The sequence below is a fragment of the Rutilus rutilus genome, assembly GCF_951802725.1.
Source record: "Rutilus rutilus genome assembly, chromosome: 3".
Taxonomy (NCBI): Eukaryota; Metazoa; Chordata; class Actinopteri; order Cypriniformes; family Leuciscidae; genus Rutilus; species Rutilus rutilus.
Genome location: NC_140211.1, coordinates 6256066 through 6282782, shown reverse-complemented (window position 1 = coordinate 6282782; position 26717 = coordinate 6256066). Strand labels below are relative to the sequence as shown.

Sequence of the window (26717 nt, the reverse complement as noted above, 5' to 3'; positions counted from 1 at the left end):
TCGAAAACTAACCTCTGCCATCTTCCTCCTGTAGCATTGGCGCGCCTGGGCCCATAACCTGTTAAGGTTTCATTTCTCTCCGTCATGTCTATGTGCAATATGTTTTTGTCATCCATCCATTAAAGAAAATCCAGATAAAACTTCTTAGTATTATTTATTTTGTTCGTTTACATCTCAACGCGCTGGTATAACATCAGCGCCCGAGGGAGCAGCAACACGTACTAAGTACTCAGTACTAAGATTTCGCATTCAACAACTTGAGTCAAAATAAAAGTCCCGTTTGTTCACACATGCGCACAATGAACTCTTGCACATTTTTGGCATATGATACAATACAACAGTTGGTATAATCTAAAAAATAAATAAAATAACAGCAAGCTACATAACAAAATATAAATTATATGTTTAATGAGAACATATAACTCAACAGGCTCCTAAAGCCAAGAAACCCGCTGCCGCTAAGAAGACCAAAACTGCAGCAGCAAAGAAACCCGCCGCTCAGAAATCTCTGAAGAAGGTGAAGAAAACCGCTGCTAAAAAGGCAACGAAGAGCCTTAAAGGGGTGATGAACTGAGAAATCAAAATTTCCTTGAGCTTTTGACATATAAGAGATCATCATACTATAATAATATCCTGTAAGTTTCAGAACTGAAAACTACTTTGTTAGTCCAATAAAAGCTTTTATAGACATCAGGCTCAGCAAACGACTCGTTTTTCAAAGTGGGGAACTATGACGTCAAAGAGGATAAAACACCGCCTCCACAAAAGAAGATCAACGCCTACTTCAACACGGCCTGTTTAGCCCCGCCCACCGATTCGCCCAAACATGCTAATTAACATAGGATGATATGATAATTGCTAAACCGGATTGAGCTACTTCCAAGCAATAAACATGCTGTTTAAATATTGTGCAGTGCCTGTTTGTGGAAGAAGACAGTCTGCATAAGCTTCCTTCGGATTCCAGCATGGTTAAACTTTATTAAACCAGTCAATCACAATTTCCCGAGACGGATCTGCCAGCAACATGTAAGTAACCATGTGTATTATAATGCCTGATCTGCGATCAGTGATTTCGGTGTAATTATTTAAGTTCAGATATTTCTCTTAAAATCGTTCATCCTGTTTATGCATCAGTGACTAAACGATCAACTTCACATAATTTCTCGTAGTATTATGAAAACAATCTTTTTTAAACTGTTATTAAATTATATACAGAAAGCGATCAAAGAACGATCCCTTTCCAATCGCCCAAGCTGTCAATCAAACAGCACAGCGCGAGCCGCGAGAGCTTATCTGGACACTTACCAAACTCGTGATGAAATAATGACACTGTTACACTACACAACGAAGCTCTTACTGTGTATTCACATCGTGTTTGCATTGTGATTTGGTGTAAGCATTTGTGAGAGTGCAAAAATTGCGTTGCAATGATAAGATCTTTATTCACGCGATCAACAGACTGTCATCTGCTCAGTCAGTGCTCATCATGCTGCAACCTTTCATGTGATGGAATAGATTTAAATATAATGCTTTAAACGATACTTTTCACAATTTGTTAATCTCGATAGCTGTAATAGTAAAAACGTAGTAAAAGTTTTCGAGAGAGTTCATGTAATACTAGCTATTTCATATGCAAGCATGTCAGCCAATCACAGCAGTGGGCGTTTGCACTGCAGTCTCATAGCAGACACGCCCCTTAAAACAGAGCGTTCAAATCTGAGCCTGAAATCAGGCTTGGAAAAATGGCATTTATTTATAAATTATGACAATTTTTGATGTAAAAATCATACTAACATTATAAGGGCACCCCAGGCAACATTATAAAATAATAAAACAATCCAGTTCATGACCCCTTTAAGAAGACAAAGAAACCAGCGACTCCTAAGAAAGCAGCCAAGAGTCCGAAAAAAGTCAGAGGTAGCTAAACCCAAAAATGGCGAAACCTAAAGCAGCCAAGCCTAAAAAGACAGCAGCCAAAAAGAAATAAACTCAGTCTTTTAACTTGTTATATATATATATATATATATAAAGCTATTTTAAGAGCCAACCACTAGTTAATGGAGAGGGTTTCATCCCATCAACTACTACTGGGAGAGGGTTTCATCCCATCAACTACTGCTGGGACAGGGCTTCATCCCATCAACTACTGCTGGGACAGGGCTTCATCCCATCAACTACTGCTGGGAAGAAGTATTAATACAAAGAATGATATATTATTCATACCATTTACCTGCTTTAATATAGGAGTAGATCTGAATATATCAGCATTTATCAAGTCAAATCAAGCATTGTGCATTCCCTTGTGCATCCTTATGGACATTTTTGTCCTTTTCAGGGTTTTTTTTTAATTTATTTTTTTATCACTTTGCCTGTGTTAATGCTAACTGCATAAAATTTGCCACAGGTTTTTATTGGAATTTTACTATTTCACTGCCATTTCCTTTAAAAAATCTATTTTGCACTAGGTACACAAAATACCTCCTCTCAGCGCCTTTTGGACAAAAATGTCCCCATTGAAACCTACTAAAACTGCATTTTTTTAATCGCAGGGCCGTTTAACTATAAAATCATGCAATCTTTTCAGTCTTTCATTCTGTTGGCAGATCCGTCTGTGGATGTGGAAGAACCATGGAAGCTGGGAGAGGGCTTCATCCCATCAACTACTGTTGGGACAGGGCTTCATCCCATCAACTACTGCTGGGACAGGGTTTCATCCCATCAACTACTGTTGGGACAGGGTTTCATCCCATCAACTACTGCTGGGAGAGGGCTTCATCCCATCAACTACTGCTGGGAGAGGGTTTCATCCCATCAACTACTGTTGGGACAGGGCTTCATCCCATCAACTACTGCTGGGAGAGGGTTTCATCCCATCAACTACTGTTGGGAGAGGGTTTCATCCCATCAACTACTGTTGGGACAGGGCTTCATCCCATCAACTACTGCTGGGAGAGGGCTTCATCCCATCAACTACTGTTGGGAGAGGGTTTCATCCCATCAACTACTGTTGGGACAGGGTTTCATCCCATCAACTACTGTTGGGACAGGGTTTCATCCCATCAACTACTGCTGGGAGAGGGCTTCATCCCATCAACTACTGCTGGGAGAGGGTTTCATCCCATCAACTACTGTTGGGACAGGGCTTCATCCCATCAACTACTGCTGGGAGAGGGTTTCATCCCATCAACTACTGTTGGGACAGGGCTTCATCCCATCAACTACTGCTGGGAGAGGGCTTCATCCCATCAACTACTGTTGGGAGAGGGTTTCATCCCATCAACTACTGTTGGGACAGGGTTTCATCCCATCAACTACTGCTGGGAGAGGGCTTCATCCCATCAACTACTGCTGGGAGAGGGTTTCATCCCATCAACTACTGTTGGGACAGGGCTTCATCCCATCAACTACTGCTGGGAGAGGGCTTCATCCCATCAACTACTGCTGGGACAGGGCTTCATCCCATCAACTACTGCTGGGACAGGGCTTCATCCCATCAACTACTGCTGGGACAGGGCTTCATCCCATCAACTACTGCTGGGACAGGGCTTCATCCCATCAACTACTGCTGGGACAGGGCTTCATCCCATCAACTACTGTTGGGACAGGGCTTCATCCCATCAACTACTGCTGGGAGAGGGCTTCATCCCATCAACTACTGCTGGGACAGGGCTTCATCCCATCAACTACTGTTAGGACAGGGCTTCATCCCATCAACTACTGCTGGGACAGGGCTTCATCCCATCAACTACTGCTGGGAGAGGGTTTCATCCCATCAACTACTGCTGGGACAGGGCTTCATCCCATCAACTACTGCTGGGAGAGGGTTTCATCCCATCAACTACTGCTGGGACAGGGCTTCATTCCATCAACTACTGTTGGGAGAGGGTTTCATCCCATCAACTACTACTGGGAGAGGGTTTCATCCCATCAACTACTGCTGGGACAGGGCTTCATCCCATCAACTACTGCTGGGACAGGGCTTCATCCCATCAACTACTGCTGGGAAGAAATATTAATACAAAGAATGATATATTATTCATACCATTTACCTGCTTTAATATAGGAGTAGATCTGAATATATCAGCATTTATCAAGTCAAATCAAGCATTGTGCATTCCCTTGTGCATCCTTATGGACATTTTTGTCCTTTTCAGGGTTTTTTATTTATTTATTTATTTTATCACTTTGCCTGTGTTAATGCTAATGTTTTTATTGGAATTTTACTATTTCACTGCCATTTCCTTAAAAAAATCTATTTTGCACTAGGTACACAAAATACCTCCTCTCAGCGCCTTTTGGACAAAAATGTCCCCATTGAAACCTACTAAAACTGCATTTTTTTAATCGCAGGGCCGTTTAACTATAAAATCATGCAATCTTTTCAGTCTTTCATTCTGTTGGCAAGGCTTCAAAAGTTTTATTTTTACTATTTTTTTTTATCAGATGGTGCCATTTTTTCAGGTTTGGCCTATAGAGCTGGTAAAACCCCGCTGGACCTCAAAGTTGAAAAACCGTCAATGCAAGTGAATGGGAGAAAATAATTATTTTCTGGTCCCGTTTGAATTGTGCCATGAATGTGAACATATGTTGCCTGTGAATTTTTTATATCATTTTTCATGTTACGAGTTTGACAGTATATGGTATGATTCTTCGGCTAGCAGTTGTGGAAAAGACATAACGAGAAAGACTACATGTCGCCTATGTGACGTCACCCCATAAAGTTGACTTACCCGTGGTTTTCGCCAACCTCAACGATTTTGTCCTCTCCCTGAAAGAAGGCGGTGAAGTGCACCAAAGACAGTCATGTTTAGCGGGATTCGTGAGCTAGAGCCGTGTGCTAGTGGTGGTGATGTTTCAAACGCGTCGAAAGCAGCGAAGAGTTGTAGTCCACAAAGTGCTCTCACACAAAGTCTACCCGTATCAAACTTCTACCCGCTAAATTGTAGCATTCTTCACACGAAAAGTTCTATAAAAAATTCACAGACAACATATGTTCACATTCATGGCAAAATTCAAACGGGACCAGAAAATAATTATTTTCTCCCATTCACTTGCATTGACGGTTTTTCAACTTTGAGGTCCAGTGGGGTTAGCGGAAGGGGCGGGACTTACCAGCTCTATAAAGCAAATACTCGCTTTATTCCTGTTTTCTGCTTTGGCTTATTATAGAGCCAATTGGATAAATTATGCAACGATAATTGTGTGGGTGTGTTGGTATGGATGTCTGAGTGTGGTTTGTATGTGTGTAATAAAATAAAAAGTGTGTTTGTGTGCTTGTAATATTTGAGAGAGAAAAACTCTACTGCAAATATAAAATCCAATCACTGTGATCACCAGTGGAGTTTGGCGTCCAATGGGGAACGTTCTGGTACTGCGCCCAAACAAAATCTTACTGAAAGCTTATGTTTTTGAGAAATCAACCTCAAATTTGGAACACAACTTATTTAGAATCATGGCTTTGATTTTCTAGCCGTTTTAGAGTTCAACTTGTTTCATAAAATATATATTTTATATATATTATGTTCGTAAATAATTTTCATAAACTTAAACCTATATAACTTTTTTTTTATTATTATTATTTTTATTATTATTATTTACATTTACATTTATTCATTTAGCTGACGCTTTTATCCAAAGCGACTTACAATTGCTATATATGTCAGAGGTTGCACACCTCTGGAGCAACTAGGGGTTAAGTGTCTTGCTCAGACACCTTGCTTCCCATTATTATTATTTTATTTTTTTTACTTTAGCAATAATCTGCCAAGGGTATTCTTTAAAATGATACCAAACTTAAGTCTGTGCTCCTAAGCTTAAATTTTTTTTAGGACAGTTTTTTGACACTGACATTTTTGTCCTCTATAGCTATGTGTAACTTTTTTAAATTGATGCACAAGGGTTAAGAGTACAGTAGAAAAGATGGAGAGCTGCTTTATCTCACTCTGTGACGGGTTCAGGTCCAGGGTCACAGTCAACAGCTCCGACTCTTTTTGTTCTGAGGATCCGTTGACTGCGGATGAGGAGGAACTGACTCCAACTTCTGCTGTGAAGACATAATAAGAAAGATTTTACTGGAGACATAAACATATAGAAATCAGGGAAGTTTTTTTTTTTTTTTTTTTAGCTTCAAGAAGTAGATACTGAACAATCAGACACTGAAAGATTGTTATACAGCAGGGCTGTGTCTGAAAACTTACGCAGCTGACTTGTTGCCCTATCAGGTAATTTCAAACAAATATATATTACGAAACTGATTTCAGACAGACTTCCTTCAGCTATTCTCCTGCTGACTTCAGTTCCAGCCCCGCTCCAACACTGAACCCTGAACACCTTGATAAACTGCTTCAGGTGTGTTAGATTAGGGTTGGAGATTAACTCTACAGGAGCAGGTGTGGAGACTCATGCATTATACAACCTTGATATTCTCTAACCTCTGGTTGCTTTCTCCTGGGTTACAGCCTCAAATGTCTCTTCTCGATCCTCAATGATATGTGGACTGAAGTTGAGGAAGAAGCATCAGTCTTGGTCTTCTGGATGGAAGAGTAATCGTCCTGCTCAGAAGAAGAGGACATGTGTGGCAGACAGAATGATTGCATTCAGCCAATAATGCGGTGCAGAGATTGAAACCTGCATTTGTGTGAAGAGGTGAGGAGTTTGCTGCCGTCAGCAGGAGCTTTAGTGGACGAGTCCGTCACATCAACTGGAGAAGACTGAGCAAACTTAAATCTCTTCTTGTTTTTCGGTCTTTTTAAGTATTTTCTCATCTACCTAATTAATGTCGCTCACCACTTTTTAGAGAGATAAACATCAATCAGAATGAATACTTTATGCATTAATATTTATGCTTGGTAATCTGTTAATTAGTGGACATCAGGGCTAGTTGTCAGTGTCACAGTGGAAGTCAGTCAAAGTTTTTCTCTGCCAGTGGTTATAAAACTTTTTTGTGAATGTGTGTGTATCAAATTCAAAAAAGGATTTTTTTAATAAGCTAAAACAAAAACACATTGACAATGCAAAAGCAAGAGTCAACAACAAATGGACGAAAGTGTTTTTACAGGACAAAGGTATTGTTTCCCCCATAAATGTAAGGTCGGGGCAGGTTGTCACACAGGCATCCTAGTGAGGCTGTGTCCGTCATTCCTTCTGAGGCTTGTGGGCTGTTCATCCTCAGCATTAAACGCTAGACAGTCTAAGAGAGTCTAAGTGTGCATGGCTACATCACACATGTTCCTGCCCCCACAGTTTCAGCACCAACATAATATAACACTTACTTTTGGAAAAATGCATTAATGCAATAGAGTGAATGACACTCGTCTGTGGTCTCCCAGTGGCTGACATTACTGGCAGTTTAGTGTTAAGTGATTCATTTACACCAAAACAAACGATAACATTTATGCCTTGATGTCCCGAACATTAATTTAGTCTTACATTTAATAATAAACTCAGATAAGCTCAGAGCCGACTTCTTTTCTGTACGTTAATTCTTCATGAATTGAATGTGTTGCAAAGGATTGTGGGTGATTGAAGGATGTGAAGGATACACTTGAGGAATCCTTCAAAATAATCGGTTAAATTGAGACGTCCTCTGATAGTTTTCTGGATGTGAAAAGCGTTTAACGTTCTCAAGAATGAAATATTATTTTAATGACGACACCCTGTTCAGTGTGAGATAATAATGCACTGCAAAGTAAAAACACAGCTAAGATTTCAATGAATTTTGATTGCTATCAGTTTTTATACTCATAATGTGTAGTTACTTTCCCTTTGTTGAGCAATTTAGTCCCAGCATCAGAGAATCAGAAAATACATTGAAAACACCCGTGACCTTCACTGAACTGTTTAGAATATGGTCATTACTTTTGTTCATAAGTTTGTATTAACAAACATTTTTTCAACCCTTGTGATCTTAGGTTAACAAATGTGAAAAAGTCATGCAAAGAAAATGTCATGTCACACTTTATTTATCAAATAGAAAGCTTACAGTTTGTTAACTTCAGCAAAAAACAGCAAATATGAAATAAATGAAGTAAGAAAACAGTAGGCTATATATGAGCGGTGTCGGGGAGAGTTACTTTGAAAAGTAATAAATTACAATATCACATTACTCCCTTAAAAAGTTACTTTTTAAGAAAAGTACTGTTTCCTCACATGGGCTTTTTTTAAACAATTTTTATTATTATTATTACAAAAAAAACCCGTAATATTTTTGGGCAAATGTAAAGGCCCTTTCACACCAAAACTGAAATAATAAGGCTGAAGGAAATGCAAATCCACGCGTGTACAGTAGAGGGCGCTCAAACAAACTCTTCAGCTGCTGCCATTCAAGATTACAGAAGAATAGGATGCAGGTGAAGAGAGTTTAACACTTTCTTCAGCAATAATAACAACAAATATAAAGTCATTTTTGCTTATGGTGTAACTGAATCATCGAAGGTCAGCAGCAACACTGGACAATAAAGTGAGATTAAATGCAGAAAAAAATGTGTTACTTGTAATGCATTACCCCCAACACTGTATGCTATAAGACAAATCATCTTGTTTTGACAAAAACACAGGCACTAATTAATAAGACGTGTTAAAAATAAATGCTCATTAGAGAAAATGTTTTAGTATATATTAAAGCTAGATTTCCTTATATAATATGTATGCAGATAATGCAGTGCAGTTCTCTTTCATTCAGTCATGAGCAGTTCAGGTTCATTTCTTCTGCTGGTGTTTCTCTCTTGCCGTCTGTTTTCTTCACTGCTCTCAGGGACCTTTAAAAAGAGAATGCACTTTGATTAATTATTCAATTTCCACAAATTGTTGTTCTAAGAACGTTTTCCAAACATTCTGTTGTGGTGATGGAAACGTTAAAATGTCCAGTTTTCATAATGTTAGAGGAATGTTTTTAAAAGGATAGTATGATGTTCCTAAAACATTCTTTCAAACATCCGGACGCCTGCTGTTAACAAGCAGAATCACTGAAGGAAAGTGAAACAACAAGAACAGAAACTACAACTGACTCCAGCCACAGTCTTAGATGAAATCAACTGAAGATAAAATATGTTAAATCTCTGAAGATCTCACAGAGGAGGATTAAACAACTCCACAAACAGCACTACCAGCTTCACCTATTACTAACCAGACTGACTTTATTTCTGTCAGACGTCTACAGAAGATCTTACTGCGAATTAACTGAGGTTTAGATGTTGATGATTTATTGTTTCATTTGAACACACCGTTATGGTGATCAGTGTTTGATTTAGTTGGGCTCTTGACTTTCGTTAGTTTATTTCTCTTTCAGCAATTGCAGTTTGGAAAACTATTCAACATTGATAAAGATATTTATGAATAGGCAGCTCAACATGTCTTTCCAATGACATTCAAATTACAGCATTAAAGTCATTTAAATAACTGCTTTAAAGGTATAATGGAGGATTTAGTAAAATAATAGTAATTAGTAATACCTAAATAGTAAAATAATTCAGCTGAATAAATTATTCATGCCACAATACATGCTGGGCTCCATTAATGAATTTTGTATGCTGGCATGATGTCATGATTGTTATGGTTCATATGCTGATTGTTGATGTCTGTGAGTGTATAAATGACACTGTTGCTAAAAACTTCCTGCTCACAAGTCTTCATTTTATACTTTTGCTATAGATTATCACATGGTCTGTAGCACAAGCACATGTCGAGAGAAATGGACTGTTCTCTTCCAAACATTTCGATCAGTGGTTCCTAATCATGTTCCTGGAGGTCCAACACTGCACATGTTGCACGTCTCCTTTGTCTGACACACTCATTTCAGATCTTTAGGCGTTTCTCAATACCAAGTACGCAAAGTTCAGACTTGCCAAGTTTGACTCAGGAGAACGGACTCCCAAAGACGAGAGGATGAAAGTCCGGTAAATCTGCAAATGGAACAGCAGCGTACTTGATAACGTCACTCAGCTCGCTCTGGCTACTCCGGTTATCTCAGTATGTAGCCTATATTTTAGGCAACAATAAAACAAAATATTATAACATCACTCTGCCTCTTTTTGTTTTCATAAAATTTTTATTTTTTTTTAAATCTTAAACATTAAACATAGCCACACAAATATGGTTCAGGCAACGTGTACTTTGATGACCTTCACTGCATGTATATTTAAAACAATATACATGTTTTTATCAACAACTTTTTATTTACATTTTTAAAAATATTAAACATTAATATGTGGTTCAGGCAATATGTGCACATGTACTCTGATTATCTTCACTGTAATAAATTGAAATATAACAAAACACAACCCTGTCTCTTTTTTTTTGGTTAAATGTCAGTTTTAACGATCAATAATTGCCATTATACAAGTATACGTAAAAGGTATAAGAAGCTATACAATAAGAAATAAAGCAAACAATTCTGTAAGATTTACAAAGTCAGCGCTCTAGGCTATAATGGTAAAGTTAAATGGCCTAAATATATCATGACCTTCAGTTTGCTCTCAGCCAAAACGATTTGCCAGGGAACAAATTATAGATTCATGAGACCAAAGATCGCCCATTAAATACACACACAACGAATAACATCTCCTGTTTAACCACTACAGAGACATCAGAGCACAGCAGCAAACGTCAGAAGGACTATCCGAGGTAAGGCTGTTCTAGACGGGGTTAATTAACGCTGAGCGCCCGGAGATCTCCTGCATTCTCACAATTTTAAAACAGGAGCTACTGTATCTTTATAAATAAACCACAGATTTGAGCTTAAAACAACTACATTCTCGCCTGGAAAACTCTTAAAACGGCATTTTGTGACACAATAACAGTGGTATTTTTAAATTGTGCAGGTTTACTCCTACGCTTGACGCTTGCTGGTTGGTGCGAGATGCATTCTGGGATGCCTTGTTGTCTCAAGTCTGCACAAGTCACCTCTCGATGCATCCTCGGTAAAAGGGGCGGATCAAGAACACATCCGGGGATTTGAAGAAGTTGAACTGTTCTTGGCTTGATGTGGACTCTGAAGTAGGGCAGCGACTGATGACGTCTCTCAAGTCCACAAGAACACAAGTACAGACAAGAACACATATTGAGAAACGGCTGAGTCACTAATGAGCTGATGACCTGAATCAGGTGTGTTTGATAACATGTCGAATTTTCTACCGTATCGGAGAGAAATGCAGAAGCACGTTGATCTGCAGTCGCGGGTCTTTCATGCGGAGACTCTCCTCATATTCATGCATAATGATGCATTTAAAAGTTAATGGCCAAACGGATCTTTATAAAAGTCCACATTGTTACAGATTAAATATTACACGGATAACATTAAATAAATATTTTTCTATCAGGTTAAACTTTGATTAGTCACTCAAACAACTAGATTGGAAATTCAAACAACTAGAACCAAATTTTATGGCATTACCAAATTCAGAAAAATAATAAATAATATTTTGGGAGAAAACTACAGTAGCTTGATCACAACAGCAGCAAAATATATAACAGCTTGCCATAAACTAAGAGAGTCAGCCAGTGGACAAAACTGAAGTCAGAAATGTTATTTTCTTGTCGAAGGTACAAATGTACAATGGTGTTTTTTTCTTTTTTTTCTTTGTCGTGTTATTTCTTGTTTATATAAATGTATTCATGCATTTGTTTACTGATTGATTTATTGACTTAATTGATTATTTGTTCATTGCCTATGTAATGGCCAATGCTTTGGCAATATTGTACAAGTCATGCCAATAAAGCTCATTTGAATTGAATAGAGAGAGAGAGAGAGAGAGAGAGAGAGAGAGAGAGAGAGAGAGAGAGAGAGAGAGAGAGAGAGAGAGAGAGAGAGAGAGATCCTAACTTTAGAATCCTATATTTCTGTTTGGTAACCATGGCAATTTCAGTTAGGACCTCATTTAGGACAAAAGCTATTACAAAATGACATTTCTTAAGTGCATAATCTTATCTTAACTACGGATAGGAAATGGTATTACAGAAGCATCCTAACTCCACAAAAAATACTAAAAACGGTCTTAACCCCAATGGTGTCCTAACTTCAATAGTTTTTGAAAGCCAACTATAAAAATCACATAAAAATAGCCTTGTCTGAGAATGGCGTCTTATTTATTAATGATACAAGATGAAGAACAGCGATGTTTGATGGTGGAAAGACTATGTGAACACTCAAGTGATGTGCTGCACTTTGACGATAAAACTCTAAAATAAAAATAATTACAGACTAAAAATTATTGGGCTTTGCCTTTTCTACCAAGCTTATCAAAACTTAATATAATGAAAAGCCCCAGTGTGGCAAGCAGGACGAGGCCGAGGGCCGTGAGAGAGCGGCATGAGGCCGGTGGCGTGATTGATAATGAGCGAAAATCCAAAATTAACTTGTCAGATCTTAACTTAAGACTTAAGATACAAAGTTTCTGTAATACGCCCCCAGAAGATCAAGATAAGAAACCTGACATTCTTAGAGAAGAAAACATACACTGAACAAAGCTTTAAAATGTAATGTGTCTCTGGCATGGATCTTCCAGCTTAGCTGGCATAGAGTGGTGTATTTAGCTTTTACCTCTGCAAGAAATAATAAAATGAGAATGAGAATGAAATGAACTCTGATAGGATTGTCCCAGTCTGTTCATTGCTGTAGAGTAAGAATCCTTTTGGGGTTTCATGAGATGACTGTCTGAAAAAGATCGATTTTTATAGCAATATCCAGACAAGGTTGTCAAACATTCGCAACTGAGTAGGCCGTGGGAGAGCATGAGCAGGAATAGGAGAGACAGCTGTGGTGAACTGAACTAACTACACTGGTAGGCTTGGCTGTTTTCTGAACCGCAGGCCTAGGGGGTACAGTAGATCAGAGCTGACCCTGAGATAATATAATCAGAGAAGAGAATATTATAAGCCTACCTGACTCCTCCTGACTTTATAAAGGTATACCTTTTACAGGAGTAAATAGAGTAAGAGTCTCGTGGCCGAAATAGAGTAATGTGATCACGGTAGAAACTACCAAGAGGCTGACGCGACACACACAATATTTAAACTAATTAATAACAACAACTGTAGGAGCCATACTTACCACCTTATTTAATTTGTATAAATTTGTTCATTTAAATATCAGTTTGTTGTGTTTTGTTAATTGTGTTTATTTTTCTGAGTGTGTGCCCTCTATAGGTGAGAGGTGAAAAATTGTATAAAGGATAGGCCACCCCTGACAGGAAGGGGGCGCTGTTGCAAGAGCACACAGTCTTTTGACCGTACACTTGGAGCTAGGGTGGCATGGTGCAACAAACCTGCAAGCTGCCTAAAAGTTGTTTGTTTTGTTTTATGTTACAATGCATCTTTATTTTTGATTTAATAAACTTCAGTTATTAGTTTGGAACATCAACACGCCTCTCTGGATCTATTTATGGTACGAGTCAGAATCATAGCCTCAGCATCTCCCACAGTGGACAAGAAACAAGGATTTAAAATAGGAAACTTGTTTTTACCACTACAACAACAACAACAAAAACACTTCTGATCAGTGAATCAGGCCACTTCATGATAGCGTCACCATGACAGTCAACATCATCTATCCAAACGTACAAAAAAGTATGTTTTGTGTCTTTGAAAATGACGTATTAATACCTATGTATTACCAATGAGACCAGGCTGGATGTTGTTCTGCCTTGAATCCTTCTGACACATTAAAAGTCTTTTTTGAACACACTGTTAAAACAGCCAGAGAAAAACTAATTAAAACAATCAAGAGCTCAACTACAGGAAACACTGATCACCACAATGGAGACTTCAAATGTTTATTCCTCTTTCCTTCAGTGATTTTACTCATTGAAATATGCTGTTTGGAAGTTAGTCGCACAGACACAACAAACGCGTGTAGCCAATGCATGACGGTGGAGGAGAGAGAACGATCAAGAGGGAGATTTGAAGAAAGACTGCAGAAATACTGTAGAGATGAGACATGATACAAAAGAGAAAAGCTGGAGAGAGCGAAGCGGGAAGGCCTGAAAACAGACACAGATGTTGCTTTGATTCACTCCACACGTGAGTAACACAGTGGGCCCTATCTTGCACCCAGCGCAATTGACTTTGTAAAATGACGCATGTATCATTCCTATTTTGCACCCGACGCACAGCGGACTTTTCCCTCGGCAGACGCACGTCTGTAAATTAGGGAATGAACTTGCGCTCCCGGGGGCGGTTCAGCGAAAAGAGGAGGCGTGTTCCGGCGCAAACGTTCCCTGGTGCTATTTTGCAGTTTCAGAAAACAATTCCGCCACAGACAAGGAAAAACCGAGTCTAAAGTCAGTGGCGCGTTCAGATGCTATTTTAAGGGCGCGTGCTTGGCCATAATGTAGCGTGTGAACAACGCACATACACTTTGCTTCTCTCATCTACACAGATGCAGCAGTTGCCATTTTTGCAAACCATACATAATTACAAGTTACATGAGGGAAATCATTGTGGTATCCATGGAGATGTGAAAAAATAGGCATAAATCTAGCTTACACATTTACTCAAATTATCATACGCCTGTTTAACCGAAGCTAATTTGGGTGTGTTTCTCCATCCACATACAATGTCACTTCTCTGTGTTTTACGGCCCTGCCGAGAACGTCGGTCTCCTTGGCTGTGAACCGCTCCTGGCGTGTGTCTGGCAAATCCGCCGTTATAATAGCAATCCGCCATGGAACAAGCGCGCCTGCTCTTAAAGGGAATGTGAGATGATGCTCTGATTGGTTTATTTCACGTTACGCCCAAACCACACCTATGAGTAATGTAGCTACTTCAGACCAACCCATTTTAGATTTGCGTCAGGCGCAAGAGTCATTTATCCCGTTGGTATAATAGCAACAGCGCCTGAGATCCGCCCACAAAGTTACTTGCGTTTCGCGTTTGAAACTTGCGTTTCAGATTGTTAAAATAAGGCCCATGGTTTGATCACTTTATTTTTCAATAAGCATTATTTTGTTGCGCTTCTGCTATGATAAACAGACATCTACTCTTGGATTGCTCTTGTAACGGAGGTCAGCTAGTGAGAGTCGCGCTGACGACTGCTAGTGAATGCGGTGTATACCGTCATTGTTAGTGCACTCGCCTCGCTTGCAGGGGATCGGGGTTCGTGACCGACTCGGGCTGTTAGGATTGGAGTGTGAGTTTTGGAGGCGGAGCAATGAAGAAGGGGTGTGTTTGTTTGCGTTGATTTCAAACATCAACATTGGCCAACAGTATATTTCAAAAACGGCTTTCCCCACCTTTAACATCAGGTGTCGTCACTAATGCTCACTCAGAGCTGTTCATTAAACACAGGGGATTTTACTGTGTAACATCCAACCGTAAGACATGTTTAACCCAGAAAGTTAGTGATCCTTAATAAATTAAAGGGATACATCACCTCTGGAAAGATGAATTTGTATTTAAAATGGGTCATTTATGTAGAAGAAATGTGAAATTATTTTTGAATTTGGAGCTTTCTAGACTGAGAAAAGTAGGGACCATTTCCCTGGCTGTTAATTATCCGCCATGGTTCCAATGCCTTAGGAACATTGTTTCCGATGAGTAGACCAATTTCTGCATTTATCTGTGGAATGTTCACATCATGGAGATATTCCCATTGAGCAATATCTTCCTGATTGGGGATGTTTTCAGCCTTTACAGGAATGTCAGGGTGCGAATATATCTCTGGCAAGTCAAAGAAGTCATCATTGTCCAGTCCACTGATTTCCATGTCTGCCACCACAGATGTATCAACCACTTTTTCCTTGTTCATTGTTCTTAACAAGATTATTGTCCTTTTTCCAGTTGTCTGCAGTTGCCTCAGAAGGGATTCTGTGCAGAAGCTTGCAGAGCTCCCAGGGTCCATAAAGGCATGTGTGCAAATTACTTTGTCACTTTTCTTTAGTTTGACTTTAACCGGCACTATGGCAAGCTTGCATGCCGTGTCTCCGGCCCCAGTTTCTCTCCACATGTCTGCTTGACTTGTGTAGGTCTGAACATTGGCTATAGCCCCGTCATTCTTCTGCACACTGGTCTTGTTGATGTGCAAGATAGTAGGATGCTTAAGAGAGCATACATGACAGGTAAGCCTACTTTGGCAATGTTTGCTCATGTGACCTACATCAAAACATCCAAAACATACTCCTTTTTTCCGAAGGAATTCCAATTTCTGTTCATGATTTTTGCTTTTCAGCTGTTTGCAAGAGCTTAGATGATGATCTGCACGGCAAAACAAACACTCTTTCACCATTTTCTTTTGTGTTACAGGACTGCTGCTACTCACCGGCTCCGCACTGGTTGCAAACCCAGTAAATCCATGTCTGGGCCTTCTTTCTCTGAGCATTGTTGTCTGTGCAGGTTCAGATTTTCTCGCTTGTGTGGCATTCAGACTTCCAAACAACGGATGTGACAAGATCCTAGATTGTTGGGTTATGAAGTCTGTCAAGTCTGAAAACGTTGCTCTACGGTAGGGCTTGCATAGACTAGTCGAGGCCGTTCACATATTGCGTCTAAATAAAAACGTGTGGAAAGCGCGCGGCCGTGCCGCTGTCTCCTACAAGCGCTTGCGCTCCCGTGGCGTCTGTCGTTGCTATGCAACCAAACTGCGCTCTCCATGATGACGACGAAGAAGTATCATTCAGCAAAGGATTCATTTATTTCTAGCCCTTGCATTAACTTTACTACTAGATATATTTCTGGAGATGAGAAGGAAAAACCCGCCTGGAAAAACTAGCGCACGACGTCCGTTGCTTTCATTATGTTAGACTACTCGCCGCGCGCCTACATTTGAAATAACGACCTTGAACGCGGAAAAGACGCGATATGTGAACGGCCCCTAGAAGCAGACGTCTGAAATGAAAGGCAAGAACGGCTATTTATTTGGCTTTAGACTGTTACATGAAAATTTAAAAATGAAATGTCATAATTATAATGTTTTGAGAGTTTACTTGTGTAGTTGTTGCATTAGGCTATGAATTAATAAATGTTTATTGATAAGATCTAGCTATTTCATGTCTTTTCATTTACAGTAGCATGAACGACGAGTAGTCGAGTAACTCGAGTATTGTTTGATAAGAAGTCGACTAGCAGAAATCAGTAGTCGTGCAACCCCTACTCTACGGCCATTACGTTCCTGTAATTCATAAGCTTTTACTCGCCATCGTTCTTGGATTTTGTATGGCAGTTTACTGAGAATGGCCTTCAAATTAGTTGGATGATCCAATTCTTCCAAGTACTGAACAGAAGACATAGCACTCAGACAACCATTGAGAAACACAGAATAAGTTTGTAATGCATCTGCATCTTCAGATCTGATCAATGGCCATTTGAGCACTTTATTCAAATATGAAGTGGCAATATTGTGTTCATCACCAAAATGTCTTTTGAGAAGTTCCTTGGCTTTGGCATAACCTCGTTCCGGATCCATAAATTGGCAACTGCGCACAAGTTCTCTGGGTTGGCCAGCTGTAAATTGCTCCAGAAAATACAGCCTATCCTGATTGTTTTTAGTTTTCTTTTCAATTCCATAATCAAAAGCTCTTATGAAGAATTGGTAGTCCAAAGGATCACCTTTGAAAACGGGAATTACAACTGATGGTAAGGAGTGTTGACCTTGTTGTGTAATGAAAGTTTCTGTAATTTTGTTTTGTTTTTCCATTAGAGTCATGACATCGTCAAATTCATTCCTTTTGGTTGTGTTTTGCAACACTGGCGGTTGTTGGTATTGTTTATCTTGTGGAAGTGTTAAATGGTCAGCAGCTTTACGTGCATCTGCACCACGTGCTGCATATGCATGTTGAATATTTGGTAGAGCTTGAGAAGTAGAAGGCTTTGGATTCTGATGAGATGCAACGTTTCTCTGTTCTCTACTGCCACCTACTGGAGGTAGGTTGGCAGGTGCAACGTAATTGGGATCCAAAGGTGCATAATGAGTCTGAAAAGGGGGGATTTTTGAACGAACAGATAAATCCTTTGCTGGTATGGCAGGTTTCCTTTGAGTGGATGTAGCTGGTTGAAAATTGTATGGTACGTTCCTTTCCAAAATTAATGGCAGTTGTGTGAACGCAGGTGTTAGTTGTTCTGCGTCCTCATCAAAAGTATAATGGTCAGAGTTGACTGTTCCAGTTGCCTGATGAGACAATCCAGTTTCTATGTTCTCATTTTGATTCATTCTTTCTGGGACCACGTGTTGCATTTCGTATCCTTTCACAAGGTTCAACTTTGCTGTATTTACAGCCATCTTAGTTTTTAACTCAAGCTCCTCCTTTTCAGCTTTGAGTGCAGCTTCCCTTCTCTCAAGAGCTTGCTTCTGTTGAAGAGCTTTTACTTTAACAACCAGTTCCACTTGTTCACTTTCAAGTTGCACTTTAAGAGAAGCAATAGACGACTTGGATGAGTTAGAAGACCTTGATGACCGTGAGGAATGTTTAGATGACCGTGATGACCATGAGTGCTTTGATTTCACTTGGGAAATACTGTCTTTGGGACCAATATCATCCAGACCAGCAGCAATATCAGCAGTAACAGGAGCATCGACCATAACAGGAGCATCACCAGTGTTTACAATTTCATTTTCTGCCCCCTCAGCCTCATCATCAGTCATTTTTGTTTGCGACCATTTTTCAGCATAATTTTTAAATTCATTTATGACAGTCATTTTTGGCAAACACCATTCATTTTGATCAATTTCAGCATTGTTTGGTGACAACAGCATTTTAATTGACTCATTTACTTCGTGCAAGTCATTATAAGCTTTATCAAACTCAGTTCCCATTTTTAACTGGACTGTTTCCACGTTTTGTGCATCATTCATTAATGCCATGATTTCGTTTTTCTTTCTCGTCAAAACGCCCATTTTTGCACGTCGAGACGCTTTCAGTTTTGCCAGTCTCTCGCTTTGATCAGCGTTATCATGACTCTCCTCCATGTTCAATTAATCTCTTTTTACAACTCAAATATTTTCTCATTGCAATCCCAAATCTCAAACAGAAACGTCAGGGACTTCATATTCACAACGTGCGGGCTTGTTCATGTGGGCTTGTTCATTCAGCTGAGATCGCTGCAAACTTTATCAATGAAATGACGTCGGATGTTTAAAGACGCGCATCCAATGAGAATAGCGAATTTCAGTTCATTCAAGCAGAGTAGCAGGCCCACGATATGTTGAGATTTGCAAGCAGATGATCGGGTACAACTTAGTTCAAGCAAACAATTCCTTCTTCCAAATGTTCAAGTTCTTTCTAAGGTTAGCAGGCAACACAAGCCAAATTTTCTTTGACTATGTAACATTCTTAGTGTTGCAGCCAATCGCTGACGCGCTCAAACATGATTCCTCGAGTCCGTTCCATTCCATTGAAATTTTTTACTGCATGTCGTGTAAATAATTGTACCTGAATTTCCAGTGGTTTTATTATCCTACCGTACAGCAGGGAGGGTGATGGAGCTTTCAGTGAATAATCCAAAGCTTGTTACGGGATAAATGAGCGGTCAAAGAAAATATACGGCTGCACCTTGCTAGCCACGACAAATCACTTTCCAAACAAACCTGAGCTCCGTGTTAGATTGAACCCATAAAACAGGTGCTGCAGTCACCTGTTTGCTGGTGGGCGGGTTCAGTAACGCACGCCTCCATGTTGCACTCATAGAAAAGCAAAACCAAAACAATATTAAAGCAAGAAGATCTGAATATAAACAAATGTAACATAACCACACCAAACTATTGTTAACAAAACACATTATTATCATAATTCGACTCAAACCATAATAAAGAAAGCAAGTCTGGCTCCAACAGCCAGAAAATGTATTTTTGGCTTATGTGGATAAAAGACAAAAACTCCCAGAATGCACTTGCTTCGCTGCCCTAGGAGGCCACTCCCAAGCCACGCCTACCAGTAAGAGAGCGCAGGGCTAGGCTACTCGTGAGTCTCCGTGACGACGAGTCTACCCGGGATTTCGAGATCGCCCAAAATGTCCGGGATTCGGCTTTTGCGTTCTACAGTCGCCATTCATTATGTTTACTGTGGCGAGCAGGACGAGACTGAGGGGCACGGGAGAACGGTGCGAGGCCGGTGGCGTGATTATTGATGAGCAGGACACGCTGCAGTCAAAGACGCACCGTCTGTGAGACGCACCGGTCTCATATCTCTCACGGAGGAGCGGGAATTTTCTTAGCAATGGTAAAACGCACATCAACCGATCACTTGTTTAGCGTTCATGTAAACACTACATTCAGATTCACCAATCGGAATCAATTCAGTTAGATTGAAACAAAAGGTGTGCATGTAAACAATGAATGGCGACTGCAGAAAGCAAAAGCCGAATCCCGGACATTTTGGACGATGTTGACGGCCGGACGGTCCGGGAAAAAGAGGATGGTAACCCCTACTACTCAGCTTTCTCCACAGAGCAAGAGCCTGCTAGCTTAGCTTCCAACAAAAGATGGCTGACACTGCTTGTACATTCTGTGAGTGAGAGCCCACCCTCTATGGGCGGTTTGAGAACATGCGGGACAGCTCCTCCTACTGGCTGTAGTCTCTCTCCTCTGGACAAAAAAATCCTCCGATGACGCAAAATGACGATTTTTGCGTCATCGGAGGATTTTTTCCAGACAAAAAATACATAAATCTCTCGTCTCAAAGCATATACAAAGCTTAATGCTAAATCCTGAATTATCCCTTTAGGGAGAAAAGTTAGGAACCTTGCCAGAACAATAGCTAAAGTTATAAGAACGTTCCCTGTTATCTGGGAAACGTGGACAATAAAAAGCTCTGATTTGAGCTCATGCTGTTTATGATTTACAGTTTTAAGATCACAATGAACCTGATCCTCACAAATAACTGAACTGAATTACTAAAAACAGATTTATATTCTACATGAAAGTGCAAATTGTGAACTTCTTGTCAGTGACTGTAAAATCCTTGCAACAAAAAATCTTACGTGTTTTATTGGTTTTGTGACCTTTCTTCTTTAAACCTTTAGCATACGTTGCATCACTGACTCCAGCATCAGCACCTGAAGAACACAAATGTTGATGAGATTTTCACACTTCCTCAATGATCCACATGACTTTATGAATCATTCTGATCTGTTGATGTTTAATAGTTCAACTTTAACAGTGATGAAGCTTGACTCTGTTTCTCTCACCTCTATCTGTGTTGTTCTTCAGTTCAGAGTATAAAGTGTCTCCAGACTCGCTGCTCTTCCCTGACAGTGAACAAGAGAAACAGAGAATAAACACACGCTTTACATCTGCAACTACAATAATAACTGATAATCCATGATTATATCAAGAGAGAACAGAACCTCTCAAACCACAATGAACATTTATTAGCAGGTGCTGTTTAAATATGTGATTGTTGAGACTGTTGTTACATTTCCAAAATGAAGGTCTTTATCAGTTCTGTTAATGATAGTAAATTGTTCTCTTTTCCTGATAATATAGAGGCATTATATATTATATCTAGTTAAATGTGATGATTCATTCAGACAGTTGTGTTTAGATGCAGTTTGTTGAGAGTTTACCTTTGCCCTTGCTTTTCTTTTTGTCCTGTATATTGACCTGTGCGTAAGTCAAATCACTGGGTCCTGCAGTATTAATATCTAATACAGAACAGAAAATAAATCAGATTATTCAGAATATGCTGGAAATATGCTGTACTTCAGGAAAAACAGGATCTCACCTTTGCTTTTCTTTACTTTTGCTCCGACTTCTGAGTACATCACATTATTTGACTTTGCCATGATTTTGTCTAGAAAAATATAATTAGTCAATTAGAAAGAAATATATATTTTTTTTTATTTAACTAAAATTGCATAAATGTTATTGGTTAATGACTCTATTGAAGAGGGTTTTTAACCTTTATCCGCGGATATGTTTTTCTTAACAGTGACCTCTGAATATGTGACGTCTGAAAAAAACACAACAAGGAACAAGTCAATCACAGATTTAATGATTATTGTTGATTTTTTCATGATGCATGTGTAGATTTTTTCTTATAATTTTTAAGACTCAACCTTTATTTCCACTATTCACTGGAGTCACATCATTATAAATGTGATCAGAATCTGCTGGACAGCAAACAAGGAGAAAGTTTAAAAGCAAGGCAGTCTAAAAAGGGGGGAAAAAACATTAATAAATAAATATAAATCATGTGTTATTGCGTCTGACCAGACTGCAGAGGAGAGTTTAACGCTTGAGATTCTCCAGATGGATTCGGGACTGATGTCTGTTGAATGTTACAGTGCTGATCTACAATAGAGACAAAGATCATTATGGTCACTGTAAGAGTTTTGTCACTCACATATAATCTGATTACATGCATTAACTGCTTATGTATTAATAAACATGCAGTGACTGTCTAGGCTTCAGAAACTTATCTTCCATTTGTTGCTGTTCATGTGGTTTAATAATTCATAACATGTGATGAACTGCTCCACACCTTTCTTGTGTTTGTGTCTCCACAGCAGAACCAGTGAGATGAAGAACAACAAGAAAACACTCAATCCTACAGACACACCAATGATCAGAAGAGAAGATGAAGCTGTTGAGAGTAAAGAACATGACAAACACACAGATCTGTACATGAGTGGCGTGATCCTGTATGATCATATTACAGTAATATCATCACTGATTATTCAGAGACCTCTGACTGAGATCCAGCTGTGGAGTGACTGTCCTCTCTCTGTTTTACAGTAGTAGAAACCCTCATGTGACTTTGAGACAGTAGTGATGCTCACAGATGTCAATAACTGATTTTGATCCAGCAGAAATATGAGCCAGAGACTATAATATATGATAGTATATAATAATGGTGTGTCGTTTCTCATTAAATCATCTCACCGTTCAAGACTCCAGTGACTGAGATCCAGCTGTGGAGTGACTGTCCTCTCTCTGTTTTACAGTAGTAGAAACCCTCATGTGACTTTGAGACAGTAGTGATGCTCATCTCTCCTGTCGTCTGATTCTGGATCAGTGATCCGTCTTTATAGAAACCAGCGCTGAGGATCGGGGAGTTTGTAGATCGATGTAAACAGTGTAGAGTCAGAGTCTCTCCCTCAATCACAGGATCAACAGAACTCTCCAGAATCACCTCACCGTCTACAAACACAAGAAATGTGTGTTTAATACTGTAAATAATAAGAATACAGCAAAACAAATCATAAGAAAAATACTATTATGAATTGTACTTTATACCTCTCAAGCTTTCTTATACTAGTGTCGTGTAGTTTTACCAAATCTCATGAGAAAACGCAACTATTTTATGAGTAACCGATTGTTTTGTTTAAACCGTTGTTGTTGAAAAAAGTAAGCATTAGGAGCGTTCATTCTTTGTTATTTCTTATTGGTTATTCAGTGTCACATGGGCACAGCGGATCACTTCTGCTGTCTTTATGGTGGATTGTTTGAGAGGGTTGGAAGAGGCGAGTAGCGGGAGCAAACTTTCTGTTGACCGTATTGCATCGGTTTGAATGCTGTATCAAGCTTTATAGCTTATCAAAATAAAATCGAAAGCAAGCAAAGTTCATCAGTCTTTTTGATGGAAATGACGACCGACTGTAAACGAGTCGCAAAGGATTATTCCTCTATAGCCTCTATGTGGCTTTTGGATGCCGTTAATAAGTGTCAAGGTCCACCTTTAAACCCAACCATCAGTGGGGCACAAAAACATTATACTAATGAGATTGTACAAATTCATACACATTAGTCACCAATTTGACAAAATTTAAAATAGTTACAAATTGTCATGAGAGTTTGTTGGTTGTGTATCAGATTTTTAACCACTGGCATAAAAACACGTCCATTTTGCAGTTTAATCTGCCAATTTATATGGTAAGAAACTGTCTGATGAATGTGAAAAGTGACCAGTCACATTTTGCTTTGTTTATATGTGGTATTTAAGAGCAGGTTCATGTAAAATCACAATAAATGAAGTTCCAAAACGGAGGAGCCCTAAACATTCAGTCCTGTCAATCATCATTATGAGCGTGTACAGTACAGGTCAAAAGTTTGGAATTGTTATATTTTTGAAAGAAGTCTCTAATGCTCATCAAGGCTGTGTTTATTTGATCAAAATTACAGAAAAGAAAAAAAGTAATATTGTGAAATATTATTACAACTTAAAATAATAGTTTTCTATTTGAATATACTTTAAAAAATAATTTATTCCTGTGATGCAAAGCTGAATTTTCAGCATCATTACTCCAGTCTTCAGTGTCACATGTGACATCCAGTCTATCACATGATCCTTTAGAAATCATTCTAATATTCTGATTTATTATGAGTGTTGGAAACAGTTCTGCTGCCTAATATATTTGATGAATAAAAGGTTAAAAATAACTGCATTTATTCAAAAAATAAATAAAAATAAAAATAAAAATCTAATAATATAAATCTTCTATAGGCTAGTAAAAAACTTTAAATGACTTTAAAGTTTTTTTAAACTTTCTCATAATTATGACTTAACATCTCGTAATAATGAGAAACTTTCTCATAATAATGACAAACATCTCGTAATAATGAGAAACTTTCTCATAATAATGACAAACATCTCATAATAATGAGAAACTTTCTCATAATTATGACTTAAACATCTCATAATAATGAGAAACTTTCTCATAATAATGACTTAACATCTCGTAATAATGAGAAACTTTCTCATAATAATGACAAACATCTCGTAATAATGAGAAACTTTCTCATAATAATGACAAACATCTCGTAATAATGAGAAACTTTCTCATAATTATGACTTAAACATCTCATAATAATGAGAAACTTTCTCATAATAATGACTTAACATCTCGTAATAATGAGAAACTTTCTCATAATTATGACTTAAACATCTCGTAATAATGAGAAACTTTCTCATAATAATGACTTAACATCTCGTAATAATGAGAAACTTTCTCATAATAATGACTTAACATCTCGTAATAATGAGAAACTTTCTCATAATAATGACTTAACATCTCGTAATAATGAGAAACTTTCTCATAATAATGACTTAAACATCTCGTAATAATGAGAAACTTTCTCATAATAATGACTTAACATCTCGTAATAATGAGAAACTTTCTCATAATAATGACAAACATCTCGTAATAATGAGAAACTTTCTCATAATTATGACTTAAACATCTCGTAATAATGAGAAACTTTCTCATAATAATGACTTAACATCTCGTAATAATGAGAAACTTTCTCATAATAATGACAAACATCTCGTAATAATGAGAAACTATTTAACACATCCTTGCTGAATAAAAGTATTGATTTATTTCAAAAAAAGAAAGAAAAAAAATGACTGACCCCAAATTACTGACCAGTAGTGTATATTGTTGTTAGAGATGATTTCTATTTTTTTTTTTTTTTTTACTTTTTATTCATCAAAGTATCCTAAAAAAGTATCACAGGTTATGAAAAAAATATTAAGCAGCAGAACTGTTTCCAACTTTGATAATGAATCTTCATATTAGAATGATTTCTAAAGGATCATGTGAAGTAATGATCCTGAAAATTCAGCTTTGCATCACAGAAATAAATGATAATTTAAAGTATAATATTTTAATATTTTAATTGTGATAATATATCACAATATTTAAAAAAAAAAAATCTGTATTTTTGATCAAATAAATGCAGGCTTGATGAGCAGAAGAAACTTCTTTCAAAAACATTAAAAATAGTCATATAATGTTTCCAAACTTTTGACCTGTACTGTATAAGCAGCGACAATTCTTCCAGCATCCCTCCTCCTCCCCATCTCCTCCACTATTTCTCTTATTCTTCCTCTGCGCTGTCCTGTCATAGAGGGTTTAGATCGAGCCTCCTTTGAGGACAGCAAGCCAAGTTCATTTACTATTAACTATTTTAAGATTGAATGGCCATGCAAACTCACAAATAGATACGTATGGAGAAACTCATTCAAATAACTGAACAGAAGTCAGTCTGTCATCAGCTGTACAGAAAACAATTAGTGGAAAATGTCTTTAGACTGTAATTATAATTTAGGTTATAACATTAGACTAGTAGATGTCATGATTATAAACCGGACTCACCATGTACAGTGATGTTTCGAGGACGACGTTTCTCTCCAGATTCAGACTCACACCAGTACACTCCAGTGTCAGATGTGCTGAGAGAGTCCATTACACATCGAGATCCTGTTTGTTTTGCACAAGTTTGTGTGTCTTTGTCTGTGTATCTTCTCACTGTCCATCCAGCAGAGTGACTCTGATCCTCACAGCTCAGAGAGAGAGAGTCAGATGAGAAGTGTTGACTTCTGCTGGGCTTGATGACCAGAGACACTGAAGCAGAAACTCCTGAAAAGAGGAAAATCTCAATCAAAACTGACAGCACAGAGACTGCAGTGAAACACAGATCCGGATGAGCTCAAGCATAAACCCTCACCAGTGATCCACAGTGTCTGTGAGCTGCTGTTGTGTGTGTAATAGGCTGGTCGTCCTCTCTCTGCTCTGCACATATAAACTCCTGTGTGCTGTAGAGCAGCAGGACTGAGAGTGTAAGATCCTCCAGCTCCTCTGCTGCTGTCTGACAGATGATCATGATCTCTGAACCAGCTGAACGTCCAGCCTTTAGAGGAGCCTGAAACCTCACAGGTCAGAGTCACTGATTCTCCTTCAGTCAGCCACGGCTGTGGAGACACTCGCACTGATGCCTGAGCTTCAGCTGAACAAAACATCACGAGTTACAGAGCCGTAGAGAAACTGATGGAGAAGCTGATCACAACAAACAC

The 26717-nt window shown here is 38.6% G+C and overlaps 1 protein-coding gene across 3 annotated transcripts in view; it reads right to left on the bottom strand.

Annotated features, from left to right (window-relative positions):
* Positions 1-26717, bottom strand: part of LOC311287724 (Fc receptor-like protein 5) — a 211413-nt gene that overhangs the window by 159699 nt on the left and 24997 nt on the right. Inside the window, exons 10-21 of one of the 3 annotated variants that reach the window (XM_084404753.1) lie at positions 26372-26650; positions 26020-26283; positions 22805-23062; positions 22404-22505; positions 22133-22213; positions 21979-22029; positions 21822-21872; positions 21645-21713; positions 21487-21564; positions 21109-21168; positions 20902-20976; positions 7945-8756 (exon numbers count right to left, since the gene is read on the bottom strand). The exons of 1 other annotated variant lie outside the window; for it this stretch is intronic. In XM_084404753.1, the coding sequence (XP_084260879.1) occupies positions 8749-8756; positions 20902-20976; positions 21109-21168; positions 21487-21564; positions 21645-21713; positions 21822-21872; positions 21979-22029; positions 22133-22213; positions 22404-22505; positions 22805-23062; positions 26020-26283; positions 26372-26650 (1376 nt within the window). In that variant the 3' untranslated portion in view covers positions 7945-8748. Of the gene's footprint in view, positions 1-7944; positions 8757-20901; positions 20977-21108; positions 21169-21486; positions 21565-21644; positions 21714-21821; positions 21873-21978; positions 22030-22132; positions 22214-22403; positions 22506-22804; positions 23063-26019; positions 26284-26371; positions 26651-26717 lie in introns of those variants that run through there. One more of the 3 variants, XM_084404754.1, reaches the window with a different exon arrangement.